This window comes from Pectinophora gossypiella, chromosome 13 (assembly GCF_024362695.1).
Source record: "Pectinophora gossypiella chromosome 13, ilPecGoss1.1, whole genome shotgun sequence".
Classification (NCBI taxonomy): Eukaryota; Metazoa; Arthropoda; class Insecta; order Lepidoptera; family Gelechiidae; genus Pectinophora; species Pectinophora gossypiella.
This window is the reverse complement of record NC_065416.1, coordinates 10,284,237-10,307,022: the sequence shown is the minus strand read 5'-3', so window position 1 is coordinate 10,307,022 and position 22,786 is coordinate 10,284,237. Positions and strand designations below refer to the sequence as shown.

Here is a 22,786-nt window from a genome sequence, read left to right as displayed (position 1 = left end):
CTATCGGTACTATCGCTAGTATCGATCTAAATGTACTATCACTACTTTCGATAGTTTAGACAATTTTCAAGTTCAACAATTGATAATCTACCTATCGATAGTTCGGCAACTCCGCCGCGTAGGCAATGTCGGCATGTTCAAAGAAAAAAATTGTCCGAGAGGAGTGATCTTATTTTTCTTGTTACATGTTGGTACCGTACCGAGGTACTAAGTACTAAGTTATTCGTGGTTTTAAATCTCATAGTTAAATCATCAGTAAAGAACTAATTAAACCTATCCTGTTCTGTGTACAATATTCATGTAACGGCTACGTGCTTACATAAGTACCTAGTAGACGGGAGCAACGACTTAACGTACCTTCCGAAGCACGGATCATTTTACTTTCGGACAATCAGGTGATCAGCCTGTAACGTCCCAACCAAAGGCCTTATAAACAGATTTTTGTGATATGTCCCCACCGGAATACGAACCCGGACCCTCCGCATCCCATCGCTCAACCACTGGACCACATAGGCCAAGAAGGTTCTAAGACATAATTAAAGGATCCTGGGACGCAAGACCTCCGAGTTAGGGCTTGTTTGATCTGTCTTGATGGATACTCGGACGTGAATAGCCTCACGGATCAAGGGCAACGCGCGCCAATAAAGTAGGCATTACGAACAGATACTAGGTATTTCTTTGAGTTGATAGGTATCAAGTGAAGTTTCCTGTCGCCAAATTCATAAAAAAATTAGATTTTTTTCAGTCCCATATTGTGTTTTAAGCTGCATAGAACGCACATTTAAAATAAACAAATAAAAATTACTAATTATTAAATTTTATCAATGTCATCAATAATACTAATAACGTATCTACAACTTCAGCTATGCGCAGGTGAATAGCCGGCGCACGGGTCAAGGGCAACGCTCGCCAATAAAGTAGGCATACGAACAGATACTATTTCTTTCTCTGTCACTTGCACCATAAACATACTTCTCTCTCTCTCTCTAGTCGTCGGCTCGACTCGGCCGCGGCCGGTGCGTCGTCGGCGCCCTTAGTCGGCGCCTTTGATGCTTTGCGCTAACGCCGTCGCCGCGCGCTTCCGCTCAGTCGACTACTAAGCTTGACCCGAATCGCGTGATGTTTTTCGAGGATATTTTTTTCGTGTTTGTGAGTGTTTGTTTCATTCTGTAAATGAGTAGTGTCGACTATGATGATAGATCATAGACCATTTACTGCGCAAAAGTATGGAAGATTGTTGATGTTTATTAAAGAGCAAGGTGTTGTGTTTGTGAGTGCGTGTGATACCTACCTACCGCGGAGGAAACGCGATGTTGCATACCTACGTGACGTGACATGTTCTAGGGTACCTACCTAGGTACTTCATCCGAAGGAATAACAATTAAGGTAAGGCAAGAGTAGGGTTTTTATTGTTAATAAGTTAGGAACGTTTTAATAACTGGTAGGTAGGTACCGTGCGTGAAAAATCGTGGCAGTAGGTGTTCTACTTCAACAAACAACATTTTTAAACGTTGAACCACTAAGCATCTAAATACAAGAGAATGAAAACTCCTACCTAGATATCAACATCGTATCACGCACGCGTAACGTAGCCGCGCGTAAGTTTAGCGTCTGTGTGGCGCGTTGTTCGACTTACATTGCGGCACAGTAAAAATTGAAAATCTTAATTAAACATTTGCGACAAGAAAAACACCCACCATCGTTTTTAGTACAATAAAATAGGCATTCCATTTTTTTTTTCGTTACGATGTCACTAACACCCTGTATATAAGTATGTGAGTGGTTATTTAGGAGTATAGTCGACGTACAAAATATAAATAACGTAGAGGAGCGACACAACCAACAACACCCTAATAATACCTAACATTGAGTTTCTCGGCCGCGGCGGCCCGCACCTGTGCAGCCGCCCCATCGTAAGCGACATCGCTGTTGGTCGCGAACTTTATAACACCGAATTTGGCGAACCTTTTCTTCCACTGGGCAGTATGTGGTAGATTGAGTAAAGCATCAGTTATCGCTTGCTTTGTTTTCGCTGCAACAAAAATATTAGCGTATGAGTCTCCGCTATCTGCAAAACATCATCATCATCTCCCTAGCATTGTCCCGTTTTTCACAGGGTCGGCTTACCTAACCTGAAGATTTGACAGGTCCGGTTTTTTACAGAAGCGATAGACTGTCTGACCTTCCAACCCGCTAAGGGAAAACCAGCCCAATACAGGTTAGGTCACATACCACCGAAAATGCATTTCTTGGGGATGTGGGTTTCCTCACGATGTGTTCCTTCATCGCTAAGCACGTAATAATAATTTATGATCCAAACGTGAATTCGGAAACAAATTCGACAATCACTGGTTTAGGCCTGTGCTGGACTCGAACCTGCGACCTCAAAGTGAGAGGCAAGCGTTCTACCAACAGGGCTACCACGGCTATCTGCAATACATACGGACAAATTATTGTGACATCTAATAAGTAGTGAACAATGCACTGAATATATTTACCTGGTAGCCTTGCATTAACGACTACGGGATATGGCGGAAGACGGCCTAATGTCTCTAGTATCGTGATGTCTTTTCCACCATCCTGCATAAACTTCTTAGAGTACAAGAGCGTGGTGGAATCAACCGCAGCCCACTCTGCTTGTTTGGACAATACCATCTGAGCTGACGCCCAATGAGAACCAGACCCTGTAAATGCATAATAAGCTTTGGTAACGCTTGCGAGTTTCATGTTTGATAGGTAGAATGAAAAAGAAACCGTTTTAATTACGTACTTAATAGTGAACCGAAAAAAGAGGCGTTCTCTCCTTTTTCCTTTAAAGTTCTTAGCACTAACTTGCTTCCACTAAGAGATTCTTCATCACTATAGGCGAAAGTACATCCGCGCAGATCCAGCAGTGTGTTCACGTTATGGGCTCTGCAATGTGGAAATATTAACTGTTTGAAGTTTATTTAGTCTGGTACTCCGATAAGAACAATATCGGCCGTTTGGAAGCCAAATGTGGAATAATAGAACCACTACTTCTTATCGGAAGTCAACGACAGCACAGGGTTGATAACATTACATACATTATTTATCTATATTTGCTTTTAGACGATGACAAAGTTCGAGAGCGTATGAGTATTTATTAGACGTATTAGTAGATATATGGATAGGTAGTACCTATGTTTTATAGGTATAATTTGTTTTGTGATATAGTAATAGTCTCTACTTCAAGCAGACGTAGGTTGTTGACTACACACCTACACGCAAATTTACATAACATGCGATCAATTCGAAATGTGGTGCAATTACTTTGTTTTCTCTCTTACTTCTTATCGCTATGTATGATGACGTCACAGAAGTATCCTGGCTTGTTCTCTACGTTCATCTGGTGTGCGAACACAGGCGTCACGCCTAACAGCTCCACGCCATCAGCCTTGCGCTCACGCAGCTTCATATAAGCAGCCGCCGTCATGAATGCTGAAAATGACATGAAATCAATACATTACTACGCAGAATTTAATTCTTTTGACGATTTGTAGTCTTCTGCTCGCCCCAATAGAGATTACGGGTGTGAGTTTGTCGAATAAATATGTTTAAGAGAGATAAAAGGATTGCATGTAGAATTAAATATTTGCATTGTGCCGTATGCCGAATCCGAGTGTGCCGTCTGCCCCATTAGGAATTAGGTAGTTAGTATACTTAGTCTGTTTATGTGTATGTATATTACATAGGTACATATTCTATCTAATAATATTATTATTTGAATGTCATAGAGGGCGCCACTATACCGGAATCTATAAAATATTATACTGATTGATATTTATTGATAACATACGCCTTTGATTAAAGTATGTTTGGTAAAAACAGTTATCAAATGGTGCATTTAGTTTACACAAAAAAGAACTGCGTTTATGTAGTTCCGTAATTAAGTACATTTTTTTTTGTATAAAATTACGCCTGCCATCTCCAAAAGGGTGGGTAGACCCACAAGTCATTAATTATTCCTTCTAAGATCGCTGTATAGGAAAGGATAGGAGGTATACAATACACCCTGTATATTATGTAAGATAATAATATGATGAAATGATTTCATTTGTCCCCCCAAAAATATATGTGGGCAAAAATGAAACCTTACTTGCATTATTAAAAATCTTACCCAAGTCCACTTTATTTGTCGTAAATGGGTCTGGCCGGTCAGGGAATGGGCCGGGAGTTCTACTTTCATACTGGAGCGTCGTGTAGCAGCCCAGCGCATCCTCCAGCAATTCCAAGATCAACTCGTACAGTTGCACCGGGTGCGTCGGACACATATAAGTCACTACACGAAGTTCCACTTTCTCATTCGGCATTATATACGACAAATACGACTTTACTTTTCAAATGAATAAAACCGAATGTTATTTTATAACCAGCTAATGACTTTGAAGACTGTTTATTGAATAAATGTTGTTGTTAAAAAGAGTACTCATTCGCATTATCGACATTTGTTATTCTCTGATAACGCCGTTGCACGCTTCGGTCACGGACTAACTATCCGGTTTCTAGTAAACCTGTAGATGACGTACATTAATCTAGCGCACGTATTGAATGCGTGATTCGTGTTAACCATTGGTCAGATCAGACATATATAATATTTATTAAGTAATGAGTTTACTCATGGCTAAAGTCAAGTAATTTACGATAGATAATACATAAAAAAGTATGTTGTGTGAACGAAACGCTGAGCGTTTATTATATTATTATTTTTTTGAATTTTTGCGCTAAAACATCCAAGTGTTTGTCTATGTCCAGTTGAAAAGATTAGTGGCAAATTAGTGGGCTGAACCAAGGAGCAAGTATAAGAAGGGTTGAAGTTTACCTTCATAGGTAAAGTATCTTAAGCCAACCGATATAGAGTCGAATATGGAGTGATAAAGAAAATGGTTTCTTTTTATACTCTTCCTTGATTGGATGTTTGGTTGAGTGATTTGTCTATCTTGTTTGTGGTTAATAATCCGAGTTGCAGACTTGAGTGAGAGTGAGGTTATGTTTGTTATTAAACATTATTTATAAAAAATATAATTTACTTACTGTGATTAAGTTTTCATTTGTACAAAAATGGGTAAAGACGAGGTGTCCACAAAGAAACGTCGAAAACTGAACACTACTTCGTCGAGTGACACTCCAAAACAAGTGCCAGCAGATGTTTATAAGGTTAGAGAGTTTTATTTATTTAATTACGAATTTATTTGATACTTAGTGACTACTGCTGCTTATAGCAGTTCAAAGTAGGTATCAAAATAACTTGTCTTTTCTTTATTTTGTTGCTGTTGTTATTTGTCATATTTAAACTAACCATGAATTTACAGAGAGTGGTTGAATTTGAAGAAGCTGAGGCACAATTGCGTCCTGCCGAGAAAGATGCTAATTTCTTCAAGAAAATATGCCAAGAGGTTCGACAACTGTTTGCAGAGATTGCAGAGTTGAAAGCGAAGGATACTGATGAGGTAAGATTGAAATATTAAACGAAGTGTAATAAACATGAATACTGATGGAAATTGAAAGTAAATTCGGTTTATTATTATTTATTTTCTTTTTAAGGCTAGAGAGAAAATTAATGCCAAAAGAATTGAAGCTTCACTGCTTTTAGTAGCATTGAAGAAGCTCAACCGTTTAGAGAAAGTCCGCACAAGGGCTGGACGTGAGGCCCTACACAAGGAAAAACAGAGGGTGGACTCTACACATCTCCTTCTTCAAAACTTGCTGTATGAAGCTGATCATCTAAACAAAGAAGTTACAAAATGTTTACAATTCAAATCTAAAGATGAAGAGATAGAACTTGTGCCTCTTGAAGACTTTTATACAGATGCTCCTGCTGAAGTGGCTAGACCAGTAAGTTTCAAATTCTATTAGTCAGCTTTACATTTTGGCCTTGGGTGAAAATGAAAATTTGGCATATAATAAGGTATTTGACTGGGTCAAGAATAAATTATAAAATACTAATCTAAAAATATTCTGGTAAATACAAGCCAGTTAAAAAGAACAAAAATCAATCTATTTTTTGTATTTGACTTCAATTTTAGAATTTGAATTATGAATTAAGTAACAAAGAGTATGATGGTTGACAGCACTTACTGATTTTTAGGAAATTACAAAGACAGATGAACATCAACTTCAACTAGCGAGATTGGAGTGGGAGCTGCGTCAGCGTCGTGAGCTGGCTGGGGCCTGCAACGAGCTGGTGGCGTCCAAAGAGCGTGTGGCAGCTGCCATAGCCGCCGCCAGGTCGCGACTCGACGCCTTAGCGCCGCATCTGCGTGACGTGCTTAAAGCTACCAAACCTCTTCAGGAATGTCTAGCTCTCCGCCTGGACGAAAAGAGAGATGAAGCTCGAGCTGCAGGGTTGCTGCCACCTCCTCTGTTCTTACTCTATGCTAATGCCAGTGCCTATTCTGATGCATTGGGAGCTCATGTTGTTACAGTTGGTAAGTCACTTTTTATTTGGATTTACAGGCAGGGAAAAAGCGTGTCAAATAACAGTATTTTTTTAATTTTCTAGGAATATCAGGTGATGAAGATGAAGCTAGAAGACTAGAACAACTTAACAATGTGGATAATGAACTGGTTGTATCTAATGACTCAGATTCTGATCAAGATGTAGCAGATGATGATCAGAGAGAAAAGAAAAAGCGGCACCATAGGTCTGCTAAAGTATCAAAAGAGGAAAAAGCAGAAGCTAAAAAGAAAGAGGCTTTGAAAAAACACCCTCTAAGTGTACAGGTGACTGTGAAGGTTGCAGATGGCACTGGTCTCACTTTGATATTCAACTATCTTTTACATTTAAAGATAGTGGTGGTTAAGTTTACTGTATCACTGGCTAAGCCTGTCACTGGTGTCTCAGCAGCCGATGTTTTGAGTGGACACTGTATTTTAAATGAACTATATCCAGGAGATACTGGCAATGACTCGCCACATCCTGGGACAACATATTTGTTAAATGCTGCAGGAATATCTGAAGATTTTCAGCACTTTATTCCAGAAGTGGGAAGGCCATACATATGGGCTCAAAGAATGTGTGGGTTAGATTTTATGGCCACATTACTTGATGACAATAAATCCAACAGGATTGTTCAGCCCTGCCAGAGCCTTAGTGTTACAACAGTTGAACACTTTATATTAACTTTGAAAAAGAGACTCAAATCTAGAGTGGAACTGATGGCAGAGCTACAAGATTTGGAATCTGGAAAAATTACGCCTGATATAGGGAATCCATCATATCCAATAAGATTGTCAGGATCGTTGACACAGTGGCAGTCGGTTGGTTGGCCAGAGTACAGTCAATCTCCATCAACAGCTTTTCTTATATCTGAAGGTTTGGTAAATGCAAATGATCTGTTGTACAGAGCCATTATCACAAGGCAATCTGCTAAATTGGTTGCACTAGTGGCTCTAAGGAGCGATTACCCGAAAAAGGCTCCAATATTTTCCCTGACATTGCATTGGAATGGAACTCATCACTCTGGCATAAATGATGACATCAGAGATATTGAAAGAGTGATCAATACTGAATGGGGTTCAGAAGAAAAGAGGCTACATACTCTATCAGCACAAATGACGAAATTGTTAACGTGTCTTGATATTTTACTGGAGACGTCGGGATCATCGGAATTTCCACCGGATAAAGTAATGATGAGACCGGTGCGCGGGCGCAACAGAGTAAAGCCATACAAATACTTAAAACAGGGCACCGGTGTATTTGTACACTATTAGCTCTTGAAAGTGTATACATTGCTCAAAGTATTTTTTAATCCTGTGAAAGTGTTACAACTAAGACTTAAAACTTACTTTTTGAGAAATATAGAACAATAAGTTCCGATTATATCTTATATCATCTGCTCCCACTTATTATCCTTGTTCCGGAATAACACCAGCAGGTGAGAGACTTACTAGTCTCGTAAGTCTCCGAAGGAAGTAAACAGTCGTAAATAATACGCTGGTTTCATGATGTTAAAAAGAAGTATTTATTACAACAAAACAAAATAATTTTATAATACAACAGTCTTTATTCTTATTTCAGTAAAGCATTGAACATTATTGAGGAGGAATACATAAAAATATGATCACAACTTGGCAAAAGAAATTTAAAATATGAGAAACGCTGAAATTCATTCATACAATCATTTTTCCAAGAAATACTTTAAACCATACTTCGTAGCTTAACCTAAAAATGCCATATTGTTATTGGTCGATAATGAGATCTCTATAGCATTCATTATGTTTATATTGAGATATTACTTCATAATTTCCATTTACATAATATGCTACAAGTTGGTAATAATAAAATGTTAATTATTGAGACTTATTTGGAAACAATACTACGCTTCTATACTATTTTTTTTAGATTTTTTATGTTATATTCAACTCTCTAACAGGTTGACTGAAAAAATAATTTACATGAAATTAAACACGCTTTGTCAATCAGAAGAATCGAGTTTGATCTTCTGGCGAAACTTGTACTAACATTACAAATCTTACGAAGATACAACCATTTAGTCAAAAGGGATTCAAGACACACATCTAAATCTATATTTTACTCATTTCCAAGCGTTACTAAAATTCGTTCACGATAATACGATCTAGATCTTTCTATATAACCTACTGCTCTCTAGACTTTTCTGTATGTACTTACTGCACATAAAAAAATATAATTCACTATTGCAATCTCTGGTAATCTTCATCGCTAAAATAATTGTATACAATGATTATTAATTGATATCATCCACTTATTCCTTTTATACATTTCTTTATTATTATATTATTATTATTCTCACTGCGAGTCTGTTTTTGAGAACAAAATAAAATCACTTCTCAATCTTGCGTCACGTGTGCTTACTTCTAATGGTCGCGTCGGGGCGTATTGCATTATGAGATCCCAGCCTCGAGTTTGACATCCATAATTTTGCGCGGCCCCTTGAGGCAATTGAGCCGCCTTTGCACTGCGTCCCGGTCTGGAAACGATAGAAACACGTTATTTATTAATTTCTCTAAATCTGTAACTAAATCAGAAATATATAATCATATTACAGTGGACTGTGGCAAGCTGCTGTTTGAGAGTATCGTATGGCAAGCTAGGTTACGAAAGGTATACAGTGACGGGAAGTACAAGCAGCATTCTTGTGAAAGGTTATGGTTATTATTGCACCTCGTCGATGGTGGGTGCGTACTGTGTACTGAATTGAGTACTATCCTAGGTCAAAGATAAATTATGAAATTCTGATTAAAGTGTTTTCATACAAAGTGATCACATTCAGTAAATAGTAACTGGTTTCACTAGTTGGAAACTAGCCTATTCTACAAGGTATACATACACTTGGAGAGCGTGGTGCGGTGGTGCGGGTGCAGCGGGTGTCGCTGCACGAGCGAGTGCAGCAGCACCTGCGCCGACATGTAGCGCCGCTCGCACTCCTTCATGTCGCCGAACAGCTCCTCGATGGCCGCCATTTGGCACTATAAACACCATTTCGACACAACATAAACATATTATAGTGTTTGTTGTCATGGGAATGGAAATGTCGGTCAAAATATCTTTTTTCGCTTTTGTTTGTGAGGATGTAAGTCATATCAGCTGCACAATCTACCGATGACGCATATTATGCATTAGTCAACAAGTTCGGAATATTCATGAATCTATTTTTATTACTTTCATGCTATAATAAAGTGTCAGTAAAAGTATATCTATGTATTCTATGTATAGGTGATAATTGAAAGCGATTGAAGTGGGGACACTCACCAGTTCGATAGCATGTTCGTACAGGATTTTATCACAGACTGCGGGAGTGACGCCCGCTTCGTGGAGTCTGCGGGATTCGTTCACGATCCACTTGTATTTGCCGTTCATCAGGGATACCACTGTGGAGGCAACAACGTTTAATATTAATGTTAATCAAATAGTAATTTGTGGCCATGAAATGCTTATTTGAAAAGTTAGCAACGACACGACAGTTGAATGCGAACCAGCCACCGCGGTACGGTACACGCTATCTATGTAGACGCGACAAATATCGCGAATTCCGTTCAAGAAACACTTGCACGTGTATAAATACATAGACAACATGTAGGCCTTTAATTATTTATTTATACACAATATGACAGAGAAAAGAACCATACAAAAAAAAGTACAAAGTTATTTATACCAGGGGAAAGAGATATGGTGGTATCATACCATTTCGCACTTGTGGCGTGGGCTGCAGCGTGCGGCTGCGGTAGTGGTGGGCCGCGAGGCGCAGGCCCGCCGCCAGCGCCTGCATCGCCTGCACCAGCAGCCCCAGGCGCACGCTCTCGTTGCAACGCTCTGTAGGATATACACACGCACATGCATTTTAGGTACTATTACTTTATTTATAACAGCCATATATAAAATGCAGTTTGTGATGGTTCTTAAGGTGGGTTTTAATTTTTACTAAAGCGGAGACAAGGAGCGGAGATATACAGGATTCGACCGACCACCGTGAGAGACAGCGATGCTCTATCGCCTTCTTGATCGGTTATCTTTTTGACAATAGGCTGAAGTGGTGAAGGCATAAGGTACACCTACCGGTAACAGGATTTGCTTATGTAACAGTCAGTAGATGGCTAACGGCTTTTAGTATTTGGGTGAATATCAAAATTTCAAGTTTGGTGGTGAAATTTCATATTATTTTTTCGTGAAAAATTGGGTTCCGACATGAAAAAGGAATTTTTCAATTCCTAATTTCCCCAATTTTTCACGAAAAAATTATATGACAGTCGCCACCAAACTTGACACATTTTGATATTCACCCATTTACAGTGTAATTTTATAAATGCGACGTACCGTCGGAGGCGTCCATGAGCGCGGCGATGGGCGCTCCGCACGACACGGCCAGGTCCGACAGCAGCTCCGCCAGCATCAGCACGAAGTTCAGCTGCGAGAACACCTTGCTGTGCTCCTCCTGGACACACCACCGACACATATTACCTTACTGCTCACATTCTTACGATATTGTCCATCCATTACATGGTAACATACAAACATGAATTTACTGCTGACGTTATGATTTTGTCCATTTAAAGTGGGTTATTCCAAGATATACAATACAATCTTGGGTTAGTCCTAGTATATTTCCATGTGGTAGTGAAGCAGAAAAGGTAAAGTAGGGACTTGTGGGACCATGTTGGGGCAAGCCTCTACCGTCGGCTTGTATGTCGTGCGTAAGCATTATTTGAGCTTGTAATGCGCAATATGTTGTAATATACATATGTGGATGTACTGACAGCGAGTATGGTCTCCTCCTGCAGGTTGGGGATGTAGACGGGCGGGTCGGGCGTGTGCCACTTGCGCAGCAGAGCGTCGGGCAGCGTGGCGCCGCGCTTGGGCGAGCCCGCCTCGCCGCTGGCCTTCAGCGCCGCCAGCGGCACTGGGGGCGAAGAGCCTGGGGAACACAGCGTCATTTAGCGGTTTATTACATTATAGTGCAGTCCCTGTGGCAAATATGACGGACTTCGATTTGTAGACGAACGATGTTTATCTACGTAGACAGCATACGTCTGCTGTTATTTTGTCTATCTATCTTATCAAACGTGATTCTATTATCATGAGTCTGTAAAGTTCATCATGCAATAATAATAATAATAATCATGCAATGATTTCGCAATATTTATTTAACGGCAAGAGTGGCCTCATGTAGTCTTTTTACTTTTTAAACTATTCGATGTCGTTGACTCGCTTAAGGTTTCAAATTTATCAGATGATCTCGTGTGCGTCAAGCTAGCGGCCTCAAAAAAAAAATGGGCACGAAAAAATAATTTGACCATACCAAAAAATAGTACTCTTATTGAAAAAAATAGTACCTGTTGTAAAAAAAATAGTACCATCACGGTTCTGGATTTATAGCCATGCTTTATTGCACTTGCTAGCTTGACGGTGAGCGAAATTTGGCGAGAGTTAACGACAAGGTCTTTCGCTTTGATTTAAACGCCAAAAAATAGTACCGAAATAGTACTCACCCCCTGCAAAATATCGAAAGTAGTACTTCAACGGTTCCAAAGTTATAAAGGCAGTTCTTTGATCCCGCTAGCTTGACGTTTTGAAAATACCTATTATCTGGGGAACGCTTGCATACTTCAGTATGTAACTAATGTCAATAAACTCGTATGAAATAGTACTCCCTACCATCATAATTTTGATCCGATTCTCTTTGTAGAAATGTTAAAAAATCATCATAACCTATGCCATACATTTGTTGTTGATACAGTCACGTAGACAATTACATAACCTCACAATTTATTCGTAAGTATTGCCATTTTGGAGGTCTACCCTACCATTTCTTTGCACTTCAGAGTGCTGCTATTACAAAAAATTCCTATTGCATACACCCATATGCACTAATTTTAATAGAAAATGGCTGCATAGTTCTTATCGAAAACAATCTGTGATTTTAATACATCATAATACATTTTTAATCTGCTGTTTTATTTTATAATTTATACCTTCATGTTAAATTTGTTACGGATCGAAGTGTTTGTTAATAAACAATTTGCAGTATTTGTAGAATAACTCAAAGAGTTTCAACAATGATATTACTTTCATCTGACAACCCTGGCACTTCACCAATTTTTACCCAAAAATGGGGAAAAATACTAAAATCTGACAACATTCTTGACCATGTGTAATAATTTTGTTCGCGACTGTACTTGTCTTGATAAATGTATGACATAGGTTATAATGACTTTTTGACATATTTCTACAAAGAGAATCAGGTCCAAATTATGATGGTAGGGAGTACTATTTCATACGAGTTTATTGACATTAGTTACAAACTGAAGTATGCAAGCATTCCCCAGATAATAGGTATTTTCAAAACGTCAAGCTAGCGGGATCAAAGAACTGCCTTTATAACTTTGGAACCGTTGAAGTACTACTTTCGGTATTTTGCAGGGGGTGAGTACTATTTCGGTACTATTTTTTGGCGTTTAAATCAAAGCGAAAGACCTTGTCGTTAACTCTCGCCAAATTTCGCTCACCGTCAAGCTAGCAAGTGCAATAAAGCATGGCTATAAATCCAGAACCGTGATGGTACTAATTTTTTTACAACAGGTACTATTTTTTTCAATAAGAGTACTATTTTTTGGTATGGTCAAATTATTTTTTCGTGCCCATTTTTTTTTTGAGGCCGCTAGCTTGACGCACACTAAATTGGCGACATGCAGTTCCAACTAAATGTATGCAAAAAAATTCTAAGATTTGCGTTCACGGTAATTTAACTTCCGGTGTTCGAAGAATACTACTCAAAGTACCAGGAAAACATGGACTGCAAGGGTGTGCGTCAAGCTAGCGGCCTCAAAAAAAAAATGGGCACGAAAAAATAATTTGACCATACCAAAAAATAGTACTCTTATTGAAAAAAATAGTACCTGTTGTAAAAAAATTAGTACCATCACGGTTCTGGATTTATAGCCATGCTTTATTGCACTTGCTAGCTTGACGGTGAGCGAAATTTGGCGAGAGTTAACGACAAGGTCTTTCGCTTTGATTTAAACGCCAAAAAATAGTACTGAAATAGTACTCACCCCCTGCAAAATACCGAAAGTAGTACTTCAACGGTTCCAAAATTATAAAGGCAGTTCTTTGATCCCGCTAGCTTGACGTTTTGAAAATACCTATTATCTGGGGAATGCTTGCATACTTCAGTTTGTAACTAATGTCAATAAACTCGTATGAAATAGTACTCCCTACCATCATAATTTGGACCTGATTCTCTTTGTAGAAATATGTCAAAAAGTCATTATAACCTATGTCATACATTTATCAAGACAAGTACAGTCGCGAACAAAATTATTACACATGGTCAAGAATGTTGTCAGATTTTAGTATTTTTCCCCATTTTTGGGTAAAAATTGGTGAAGTGCCAGGGTTGTCAGATGAAAGTAATATCATTGTTGAAACTCTTTGAGTTATTCTACAAATACTGCAAATTGTTTATTAACAAACACTTCGATCCGTAACAAATTCAACATGAAGGTATAAATTATAAAATAAAACAGCAGATTAAAAATGTATTATGATGTATTAAAATCACAGATTGTTTTCGATAAGAACTAGACCCATGCAGCCATTTTCTATTAAAATTAGTGCATATGGGTGTATGCAATAGGAATTTTTTGTAATAGCAGCACTCTGAAGTGCAAAGAAATGGTAGGGTAGACCTCCAAAATGGCAATACTTACGAATAAATTGTGAGGTTATGTAATTGTCTACGTGACTGTATCAACAACAAATGTATGGCATAGGTTATGATGATTTTTTAACATTTCTACAAAGAGAATCGGATCAAAATTATGATGGTCGGGAGTACTATTTCATACGAGTTTATTGACATTAGTTACATACTGAAGTATGCAAGCGTTCCCCAGATAATAGGTATTTTCAAAACGTCAAGCTAGCGGGATCAAAGAACTGCCTTTATAACTTTGGAACCGTTGAAGTACTACTTTCGGTATTTTGCAGGGGGTGAGTACTATTTCGGTACTATTTTTTGGCGTTTAAATCAAAGCGAAAGACCTTGTCGTTAACTCTCGCCAAATTTCGCTCACCGTCAAGCTAGCAAGTGCAATAAAACATGGCTATAAATCCAGAACCGTGATGGTACTATTTTTTTTACAACAGGTACTATTTTTTTCAATAAGAGTACAATTTTTTGGTATGGTCAAATTATTTTTTCGTGCCCATTTTTTTTTTGAGGCCGCTAGCTTGACGCACACATGATCTCGTACTGACCAGATCGACGCAGCGGGCTGGCGTTGGTGGGCGAGACCTGCCACAGCGAGGGCGGCGGGGAGCTGCCGGACTGGCTGCGTCGACGCGTCGACGGAGGCGTCCCCATAGACCCTCCTGTGAACGGCACCTGCAACGCAATCACAACATTAACCAAACATGTTACTAATCAAAAAGTTTCTGCAAGTTGTCTCTTCTGATTACTTAGGGCACTGCACAACCCTATTAGGGATTGCGTCGGCGGCGCGCCGCCATTTTGTGTGCGCTAACAGAACGCTCGAAGAACATGCGCGAACAGCAGAACGCGATGCCGAATATAGAAGTACTTGAAGATGAAATATTTCTCCAAGGGAACGCGACATGAGTTTATCGCTGATAATGTGTGTGGCATGCATATTGCATGTTACAAAATATTTTCGTTTAGGTAGCTGATTAATATAACATTTGTGGAAAAGTTTGTAAAAGTAGAATATTACTATTGTTATTTACTTGTAAATAAATCTTATTTGTTCAGCAGTGATGCAATATAATATAATAAATAAATATAATAAACTACAAAAATAAAGAAATATGTTTTTCGTAAATCTTACAGTTTACGTATACCGAGGCTTCCCAACTAAAACTAGAACTAATTTTAGATTTGATTAGATTTGATTTTAGATTAGACAGAATAAAAAATGTCCGTATCAAAAGTCGTTGCAAGTCGTCCGCCGATTACATGTGGCTCTGTTAACCCCATCAAGGATGACATGTGTTTATGTGTATATTTATAATATGATTATGTACGTGATTGTACTCCGTTAAATATTGCTTGATGACAGGTGTCAAAGCCATATATTATGTATCTATTGCATTAGTGTACAATCAAGCTGAATTTTTGGAGTATAGTGTGTGTGAGGTAACTTACAGAGGGCGGCGAGAGCGAGCCGATGTTGGGCATGTTGCGGCTGTTGGAGCGCAGCACGTCGATGGGCTGTGAGCGCGGGACGCTGGCGGTGGCCAGCGCGCCCTGCAACGCATACCGCCACACTCACTACATGCCTCTAGCCGCAGTTACTACAGCGCTGATGTGGTATGAGTTAAGAGCTATAAGCTCTGTAGTGATGCGATTTAGTCGCGCTAGCAGTAGAGCTTACAATTTAGTGGTATGACGGGCGTGTCCTCCAACCAATGCGTGCTCACTACATGATTCTAGCCACAGTTACTACAACGATGATATTGTACGTTATACAATATTGTATATATCGTTTAAGAGCTACAGATATATAGCTCCATAATGATGCAATTTATTCACACTAGTACTGTGGTTAACAGTTGTAGTGGCATGACGGGCGTGCTATGCGACGGAGACCAAACTAGCTACATGCTAAGCCGCTGTTATAGTAGGGGTGATTTTAGAGCTAAATAGCTCTATAATGAATCAATTTAGTAACAATGTCATTGTACCGCTAGAGCCTAAGTTTAAGTGGCATGGTGAACAGTAACATATATATATACTGTGTGTTTTATAAGCTGCATATCTTGTTGGCTTTTTCAGTCGTTACAACAATTATTTTATGTTAACGTTCTTTCTGCCAAACTGTAAAGCTCTATAATGACACACTTTTAGTTACCATAACATGTTTTACTAGTGCGATGAGATTTTGCTGGTGTTTGATAGCTATCTACAGCTGTGACTACTTATTACTCTGTAGTTCACATAATGGATACACAGGTATATAAACTATGTACAGTTTGAAGAACACTTGTCGTAACGTAAACGAAAGATGGCAATATCTTTAAAGCTATCAAACTAGATGAAAATTTATCCGCCAGAAGCGGCATGAATAAACAACATGAGCAACTGACCCGTGCGTGTGTGGGCGCGGGCTCGTGGGGCGGCGCGGCGGGCGCGGGCGGCGCGGCCGCGGCGGGCGGCAGCGCCAGCGACTGCGGCCGCGGCGCCGCCTCCGAGCCCGAGCTGGCGCCCGAGCACTCCGCCGACCCGGACTCCGTCGCCTCCACTAGCACGAAGTCCTCCTCGCCTGCCCATGTGTTGTCTGATGACTCCGCTACAAGAAAGGTAGCAGTAATATAGCTCATTGTATGGTAAAATAGAGAGGGGATATTAGACAACGATTGATGATATGGATTGGACATTTTCCTATGGAAAAAGTGAAACTCACATGTTAAACATTGTATCCAATAATTAAGGTTTATTTTATTTTGATAACGACGTACTCAGTATCGGCAAAGAGAATACCTTGTCTATCTTGTTCCTAGCGATCTTTCCAAATGATGTGTAAAACAAATATCCGTATGATTCAAACAAAAACAAGCAAACTAAACCCACTTATACAATTCAACGAATAATTTATAATATTTGCGATTAGAATATAATCTTTACAACTCCGGTACCCTTGCGCTAATTTTACTTGTCGGCCGACCTTCTCGCGCCCTATTTACCTTTATTGTACGTTAGTGATGCATAGAAATGTCTGGATTCAGGCGCAATGTGACTTAAATAGGCCGACAGTCGCACACCTACTGTCCGTTAGGCAGGGTGACACAGAAACAAACAATAGAATACTTGACCCGACAAGATAAGTTTATATTTAGTAGATATATTCAGAAATTGGGGTTATTGGTATTGTTGAACTCGGTGCCTATATTATATGGATTTAACCACAGGCTATAGATAACATAAACAGCCTATATACGTCCCACTACTGGGCACAGGCCTCCTCACACGCAACCAGAGGGGATAATAAAATAACTGACACACCTGAGACAATTGAAGCTAAAATATTGTTTAATTTTAATATAAACCTAGCAAATATGGCGCGATTAATAACTAACTGAAAAGAATACATTTGTTTATTAGACAGCAGGCTAGATGACTTGGTCAAAGATAAATTATAAAACGAATCTACAACTGGGAGCCAGTTTAGGTGTTTAAAAATCAATCCCATTTTTCTTTTTGAATGATTAACGAATTTTAATTAAGAATTACATAACAAAGATTGCGACGTGTGACTATTGTTGACGTCATATTTGTGAATTTCTTAACATATTCCATAGAAATGTATAATTTTTCGTATTCATGTTTCGTAAAAAGTATCTCAGTTAGATATATCTCAGATAGATCTCTAGCCTATTTTATTTACACCTTTCATTTAGATACGGTTTGAAAACTGCTGCGTTCTGGTTATTGAGGGGCCTAGTAACAGTTCATGTTTTGCATAAAATAGAAAACATGAACCAACAATAGCTAGCCGAGCACTGCACCGCGGTGCACGAGTACTTGCAATCTACGCGATCTGCCCCGAATACGCGCCCTGCGAGTCCTACTGACCTCAATGATACACTCGGAACGTTCTACTGACTCACTCACTTTGGTCAGAGGTCCAAAGGGTGTCTCCCAGAGGATTCGATACATCTTTATCAATACATGATTACCTATACTAATTGTAACACATAGACACTGTACACAGGCACTCCTTACATAATTGCTTTAATCTGACATCCTGTTACAAATTACAAGAAAGCAACTATGGTCCAATGATCATCATATTTATCAATATAAATATGATGCAATTATTAGTAACAGGTTATCAGCTCTTCGACCGTAATGATTACTCCGTGTTAAAACAAGAGGTGATCCATTATTAGACTTCTACCACAAGTTATATACGTAAGCTGAGCGTGAAATAAACAGAATTAGTATTATCAATGAAAATATCAAACAAAAGTACCTGGTCGTAAAGCATCGTACATATTTTTTACAAGCAATGAAGGTCATAGTAGAATATGCACATCAATTTATAACCGCGGGCATAATGCCCGCAACACGGCACTAGATTATGCCGTATATTTAGATTAACAATATCGTTACATAAACAGCATTTTCTTGGATAGATTATGTCTCCATTTAGTTATCAAGTAAGAAGGAATACAACACTCCATCTCGCTCTACCACATTGAATGACTACCGAAATATTTATTAAATCAATGAACGTGTTAGATATTTAATTTTTATAAGTACCGCGAATCGCGCTCTTTACTTTGTTCATAGTTCTAGATTTATAAAAACAACTAGGTTTCGAAATCTTAATGCCTTTCGTAAAAACAAATAAATATTAAATTAATACAGTTCAGTATCGGTTTGCAAATATTTTTATTGTAAATGATTTATTTGTTCACGGTCGAGGTTATCACAAGGCAGTTATTAATATTTACTATCTTAGAAACTCTAGAAAGAGGTCAGTAACAAGAGATCGGACGGACAATAAATAGGTGTGTTGTTCTGAAAACCAGTGGAACCGATGAATTATAGCTACAATAAATTTGATACGCGCTAGGTCCTCAAGGGCAATGGGTTATCTTATTCATGTTTACGCATTGCAGTGCATAGATCACCTCAGTAATTAGGCTGACGTTCGACAATAATGATTTATATAAGGAATTACCTGGCAATATCTTATCTCTTCAGTATTTGATAAGCTTGACTATTTTTACATACTCAACTATATTATATGACATTGTTATATTGTGAATGATTTGTTTTTGCTACCGAAATGTTGTTTTTGAAAGATAAAGTAAGAAAACAGTATAGTAAACTAAAAAAGGGACTAAAGTAACATTTGCAACTGAGTACTTAATAGAATAATTATATTAGTGGGAAAATTATATATCAAACAATCATACAAGCTTGTTTAAAGGTCAAAATTGAACCAATACCCTAATAAATAACTACAATTTCTCATACAAATATAAACGTTAAATCAATAGGTGAGGTGTTTCACTTGACGAGGAAAACGATATAAGAATACGTCACTCAAGATATCCTATCAAATTATTACACAATTATGTGTACGTCAACTCTACAGATAGATCAATCAATTTCCTAAAATCAATCAATTTCTAATGAAGAATTATTGATAATGTAGATTATTCCACTCAGACAAGGTATTAATAATTAAAAAAATATATACATAAATATTGTTTTAGTCCTTCCTATAACTTTTCATAGGTATACAAATTCTTAAATGACAACTAGTGTCCGACCGGAACTAGGTTTTAGGGCCGATTTTTTTTATCGTGGATAAAATAAATAGGTAACTAATTAATACTAGTTAATATTTTGAAATAAAAGATTATGCTATTAAAAAAAAGTAACTTGATTATTTTTGCTTTTTATGCAATAGTCAAGTTTTTAAGTTCCTCTCGAACTCAGTTTCGGTTTCGGCTTTAGCTTCGACCGGATGGCAGCCGAAACCGAAATAAAGACGAATCCCGTATTTTGGCCGAAACACTAATATATCTTTATTGACGTCATTATACTTTTCAGTTCGCTAAACAGATCACTAATAATATCAAGTATATCGCCATTATTATATCTTTATGACCACTCCTCGCTCAGAAGGTTCTTGCGACTTGTTTCTTTATATCTTTATTGAGCGGGTTCCATTCTGGTATATAAATAATAGGTAAATATAAAAATCAAACTACGGTGTTAAGGCACAATGCATGTGGAAGCTTAATTTTTTGTAAGTTAAAGCATTAAACAGGATACCAGAGACTGCAGCGCGGGGAGTAGCGCGTTCAACTGCGTAGAATTGTAAAAATGTTCTCGATGGAGGCGGCGTGGAGAGCGGGTTAGTTGGGGCGGGTAGCAGCCGACGCCTAAAATGGATAAGGCTCAGCGGTCATGCTTACCAGAGGAGGTGGGTTGTGTCTTCCTGGGCTGTGGCAGTCCGAGCAGGGGCGCGGGCGCGACGGCCGCGGGGCGCGCGCTGCGCCCGGGGAAGCCGGCGCCGCCCGCCAGCTGTGAGCTGCTGCCGCTCGCTCCTGGGGTGGAGGACACTTATAATACACTTGGAATACGTCGTGGTATGCTACTCCTTGCATGTCCCTTACTATGACTATGAAACTGCCGAAACTAACGACCCTTGCCCACTGCCGTTGAATTCACCGGCTTTAGTTATAACAGTGGCTTAGTGTAAGATGAATCGGATGTCAAATACTAATACCTACGTCTACGCTTGGGTTTAGGTTCATTTACCACAAACGAGACACTACACCTATTCAACGATGACACATCTTATAAATCGATAACGGGAACACCCTTTGAGTGATGACGTAAACGTGTTTAAAACTTAACTACGAAATAGCATACCATTATTTTAATTCTAACGTAATTTAATTTAATTAACCTAATTGAATTATTTTAATTATAAACATTGACAAAGTAGCAGAGAAGTTAGATCACCAATGTAAATAAATGCATTTTCGATCACCAATCAGATTTGTATTGTGTAAATGAACTTAAGGCAGGTTTAACTTGTATTTAAAACAGTCTCTGCTAATTTGTTTATAACACTCGGGATAGTATGTTATGAAAGAATAAGCGGTGACGCATTACGATGGTTGCAGGTGATATAATAGTCCTTGAAATTTTGAACCGAGCTTATGCTGCGGTCTAGATCCGAATTACATACGCCTCAATGAAGCCATGCTACTTAAAGCAATATCCAGTTCAGTATGAAAATTATATAGACACGAACACATACATAGATCGTCACACGTATGCGTCCCACCCCATGCACAAAACAAAAGCGAGTTAAATGAAAATTGAGGTATACCCTGACTCTCCCACGACTCTTCTAGGTAACAGTTAGTACCAACTCGGCCCTCTAGATCAGTCTCCAATATGTCAGGAAGATCCGAATCCAAACCTGAACAATATTCACAAGCCGTGACTACACTGCACAGTTATCAAGTGTATTGTACGTGGAACTAGTTCAAAAAATCATGGACTAGAAAGCGTGATATGTAAATGAGCGTGAATCAAACGATGAAATCGAACTACGTGTGTTATATTGCAGATAATATATACAGATTGCACTCGCTGGCAGCTGCTGAAAGTAACACGCAGTATCGATTTTATGCAGGTTCATGTACTACGGCTGCTCATTGCCAGAGAATGATGACGTGCGAACAATATGGTGGGAAACGAACGCGTGGAAAGTTGTCAGTTACTTTGTTTAGTGATGGTAATAGCGAAACAATTTATTTTATTAGAACAGATTTGCGTCAGTAGCTTCTCACATAAAGATGTTAAATAATTCGCTATATGTATGACAGTGGAACAATTGTAGAAATCATTATAGAAAAACAATATACACAATGCGCGATAGTTAAGTTTCGAAAGCAAAAACAATGGAATAGGTTACTAATGATTAGTTATTAAAATAAATTAGCGTTTAATGTATTCAGCAACGCGATGTAAATAAAAGCAAAAGCTAAAGTTTACCGCAGACGACAATTAATGAATCATAGGTCACTTGTTTTCTTTTTATAGGTTCATATGTTTGATAGAAAGTTCGGTGACATGTTTATCAGTGGGTTGTTGACATAATAAATATGGTACAAATATTAATGGAGTGGAAGGATCGTAACATAACAGAAATGGCCTATATACGTCCCACTACTGGGTATATGCCTCCTCAAAATAGCCTTAAGATGTCAATCAAATCAATCAATAATTCTTTATTACAGAAAGACATAAGTATAGGACATGTACAAACGAATAAATTAAGCACAATAGGCGGCCTTATTGCCTTATTGCTTATAGATATTTAAGAAGCGGGTAAAGACGCAAAGATCATGTCGGGATAATATAAGTACGTAGGTCTTACTGGTGATGGAGGGGTGTCGTGGGCGCTGCAGGAAGGGGTGGTTGAAGAACACCTCGAAGGGCATGCGCTCGCGCGGGTTGCGGCGCAGCAGCCCGATCAGCAGGCTGCACAGCTCGGGGCTCGTGCCACCCGGCATCCTGCAACGACGCGGTACTCATATATTCACTTTTGGGATAAATTAATAATAATAAGCGCCGTTTTTATTGCTCTGCTCAAGCTCCAACTCTGTTTTTCCTAGATCATTTTCATTTACTAGTCGGTATTCCAAGCACGCCGGTCCTGTTTCATTCAAGCTCGATAATCTCTCAATGTATATAATGTGTATACATCGCTTATGTCTACCGGAGAACAGATA

At 38.7% G+C, this 22,786-nt stretch overlaps 3 protein-coding genes across 5 annotated transcripts in view; 1 reads left to right on the top strand and 2 right to left on the bottom strand.

Annotated features, from left to right (window-relative positions):
• Positions 1 to 1,764: 1,764 nt before the first annotated feature.
• On the bottom strand, positions 1,765 to 4,517 carry LOC126371878 (uncharacterized). The gene is made up of 5 exons (XM_050017282.1): positions 4,139 to 4,517; positions 3,309 to 3,459; positions 2,771 to 2,913; positions 2,499 to 2,684; positions 1,765 to 2,032 (listed from the first exon to the last, which is right to left on the bottom strand). The coding sequence occupies exons 1-5, from the start codon at positions 4,329 to 4,331 to the stop codon at positions 1,851 to 1,853; spliced, it is 855 nt and encodes a 284-aa protein (XP_049873239.1). The 5' UTR covers positions 4,332 to 4,517; the 3' UTR covers positions 1,765 to 1,850.
• Positions 4,518 to 4,643: 126 nt separating this feature from the next.
• LOC126371864 (THO complex subunit 5 homolog) lies at positions 4,644 to 7,845 on the top strand. The gene is made up of 5 exons (XM_050017256.1): positions 4,644 to 5,175; positions 5,331 to 5,468; positions 5,563 to 5,853; positions 6,107 to 6,446; positions 6,521 to 7,845. Exons 1-5 carry the CDS (start codon positions 5,080 to 5,082, stop codon positions 7,729 to 7,731), a joined length of 2,076 nt encoding a protein of 691 aa, XP_049873213.1. The 5' UTR covers positions 4,644 to 5,079; the 3' UTR covers positions 7,732 to 7,845.
• Positions 7,846 to 7,958: 113 nt separating this feature from the next.
• Positions 7,959 to 22,786, bottom strand: part of LOC126371863 (serine/threonine-protein kinase unc-51) — a 39,102-nt gene continuing 24,274 nt past the window's right edge. For 2 of the 3 annotated variants that reach the window (XM_050017252.1, XM_050017254.1), the window contains exons 6-17: positions 22,432 to 22,568; positions 21,376 to 21,468; positions 20,450 to 20,581; positions 16,601 to 16,803; positions 15,660 to 15,761; positions 14,756 to 14,882; positions 11,254 to 11,411; positions 10,814 to 10,931; positions 10,184 to 10,312; positions 9,752 to 9,870; positions 9,330 to 9,468; positions 7,959 to 8,969 (exon numbers count right to left, since the gene is read on the bottom strand). In XM_050017252.1, the coding sequence (XP_049873209.1) occupies positions 8,884 to 8,969; positions 9,330 to 9,468; positions 9,752 to 9,870; positions 10,184 to 10,312; positions 10,814 to 10,931; positions 11,254 to 11,411; positions 14,756 to 14,882; positions 15,660 to 15,761; positions 16,601 to 16,803; positions 20,450 to 20,581; positions 21,376 to 21,468; positions 22,432 to 22,568 (1,543 nt within the window). In that variant the 3' untranslated portion in view covers positions 7,959 to 8,883. The remainder of the gene's footprint in view (positions 8,970 to 9,329; positions 9,469 to 9,751; positions 9,871 to 10,183; positions 10,313 to 10,813; positions 10,932 to 11,253; positions 11,412 to 14,755; positions 14,883 to 15,659; positions 15,762 to 16,600; positions 16,804 to 20,449; positions 20,582 to 21,375; positions 21,469 to 22,431; positions 22,569 to 22,786) is intronic. The other variant, XM_050017255.1, reaches the window with a different exon arrangement.

Coding starts and splice junctions, on each gene's coding strand:
- LOC126371878 (XM_050017282.1), bottom strand. CDS start 4,331: ATGCCGAATGAGAAAGTGGAACTTCGTGTAGTGACTTATATGTGTCCG. Junction 2,914..3,308: donor ATCATACATAGCGATAAGAA/GTAAGAGAGAAA, acceptor TCCACATTGCAG/AGCCCATAACGTGAACACAC. Junction 2,685..2,770: donor TTTTTTCGGTTCACTATTAA/GTACGTAATTAA, acceptor ATGCATTTACAG/GGTCTGGTTCTCATTGGGCG.
- LOC126371864 (XM_050017256.1), top strand. CDS start 5,080: ATGGGTAAAGACGAGGTGTCCACAAAGAAACGTCGAAAACTGAACACT. Junction 5,469..5,562: donor AAGCGAAGGATACTGATGAG/GTAAGATTGAAA, acceptor TTTCTTTTTAAG/GCTAGAGAGAAAATTAATGC. Junction 6,447..6,520: donor AGCTCATGTTGTTACAGTTG/GTAAGTCACTTT, acceptor TTAATTTTCTAG/GAATATCAGGTGATGAAGAT.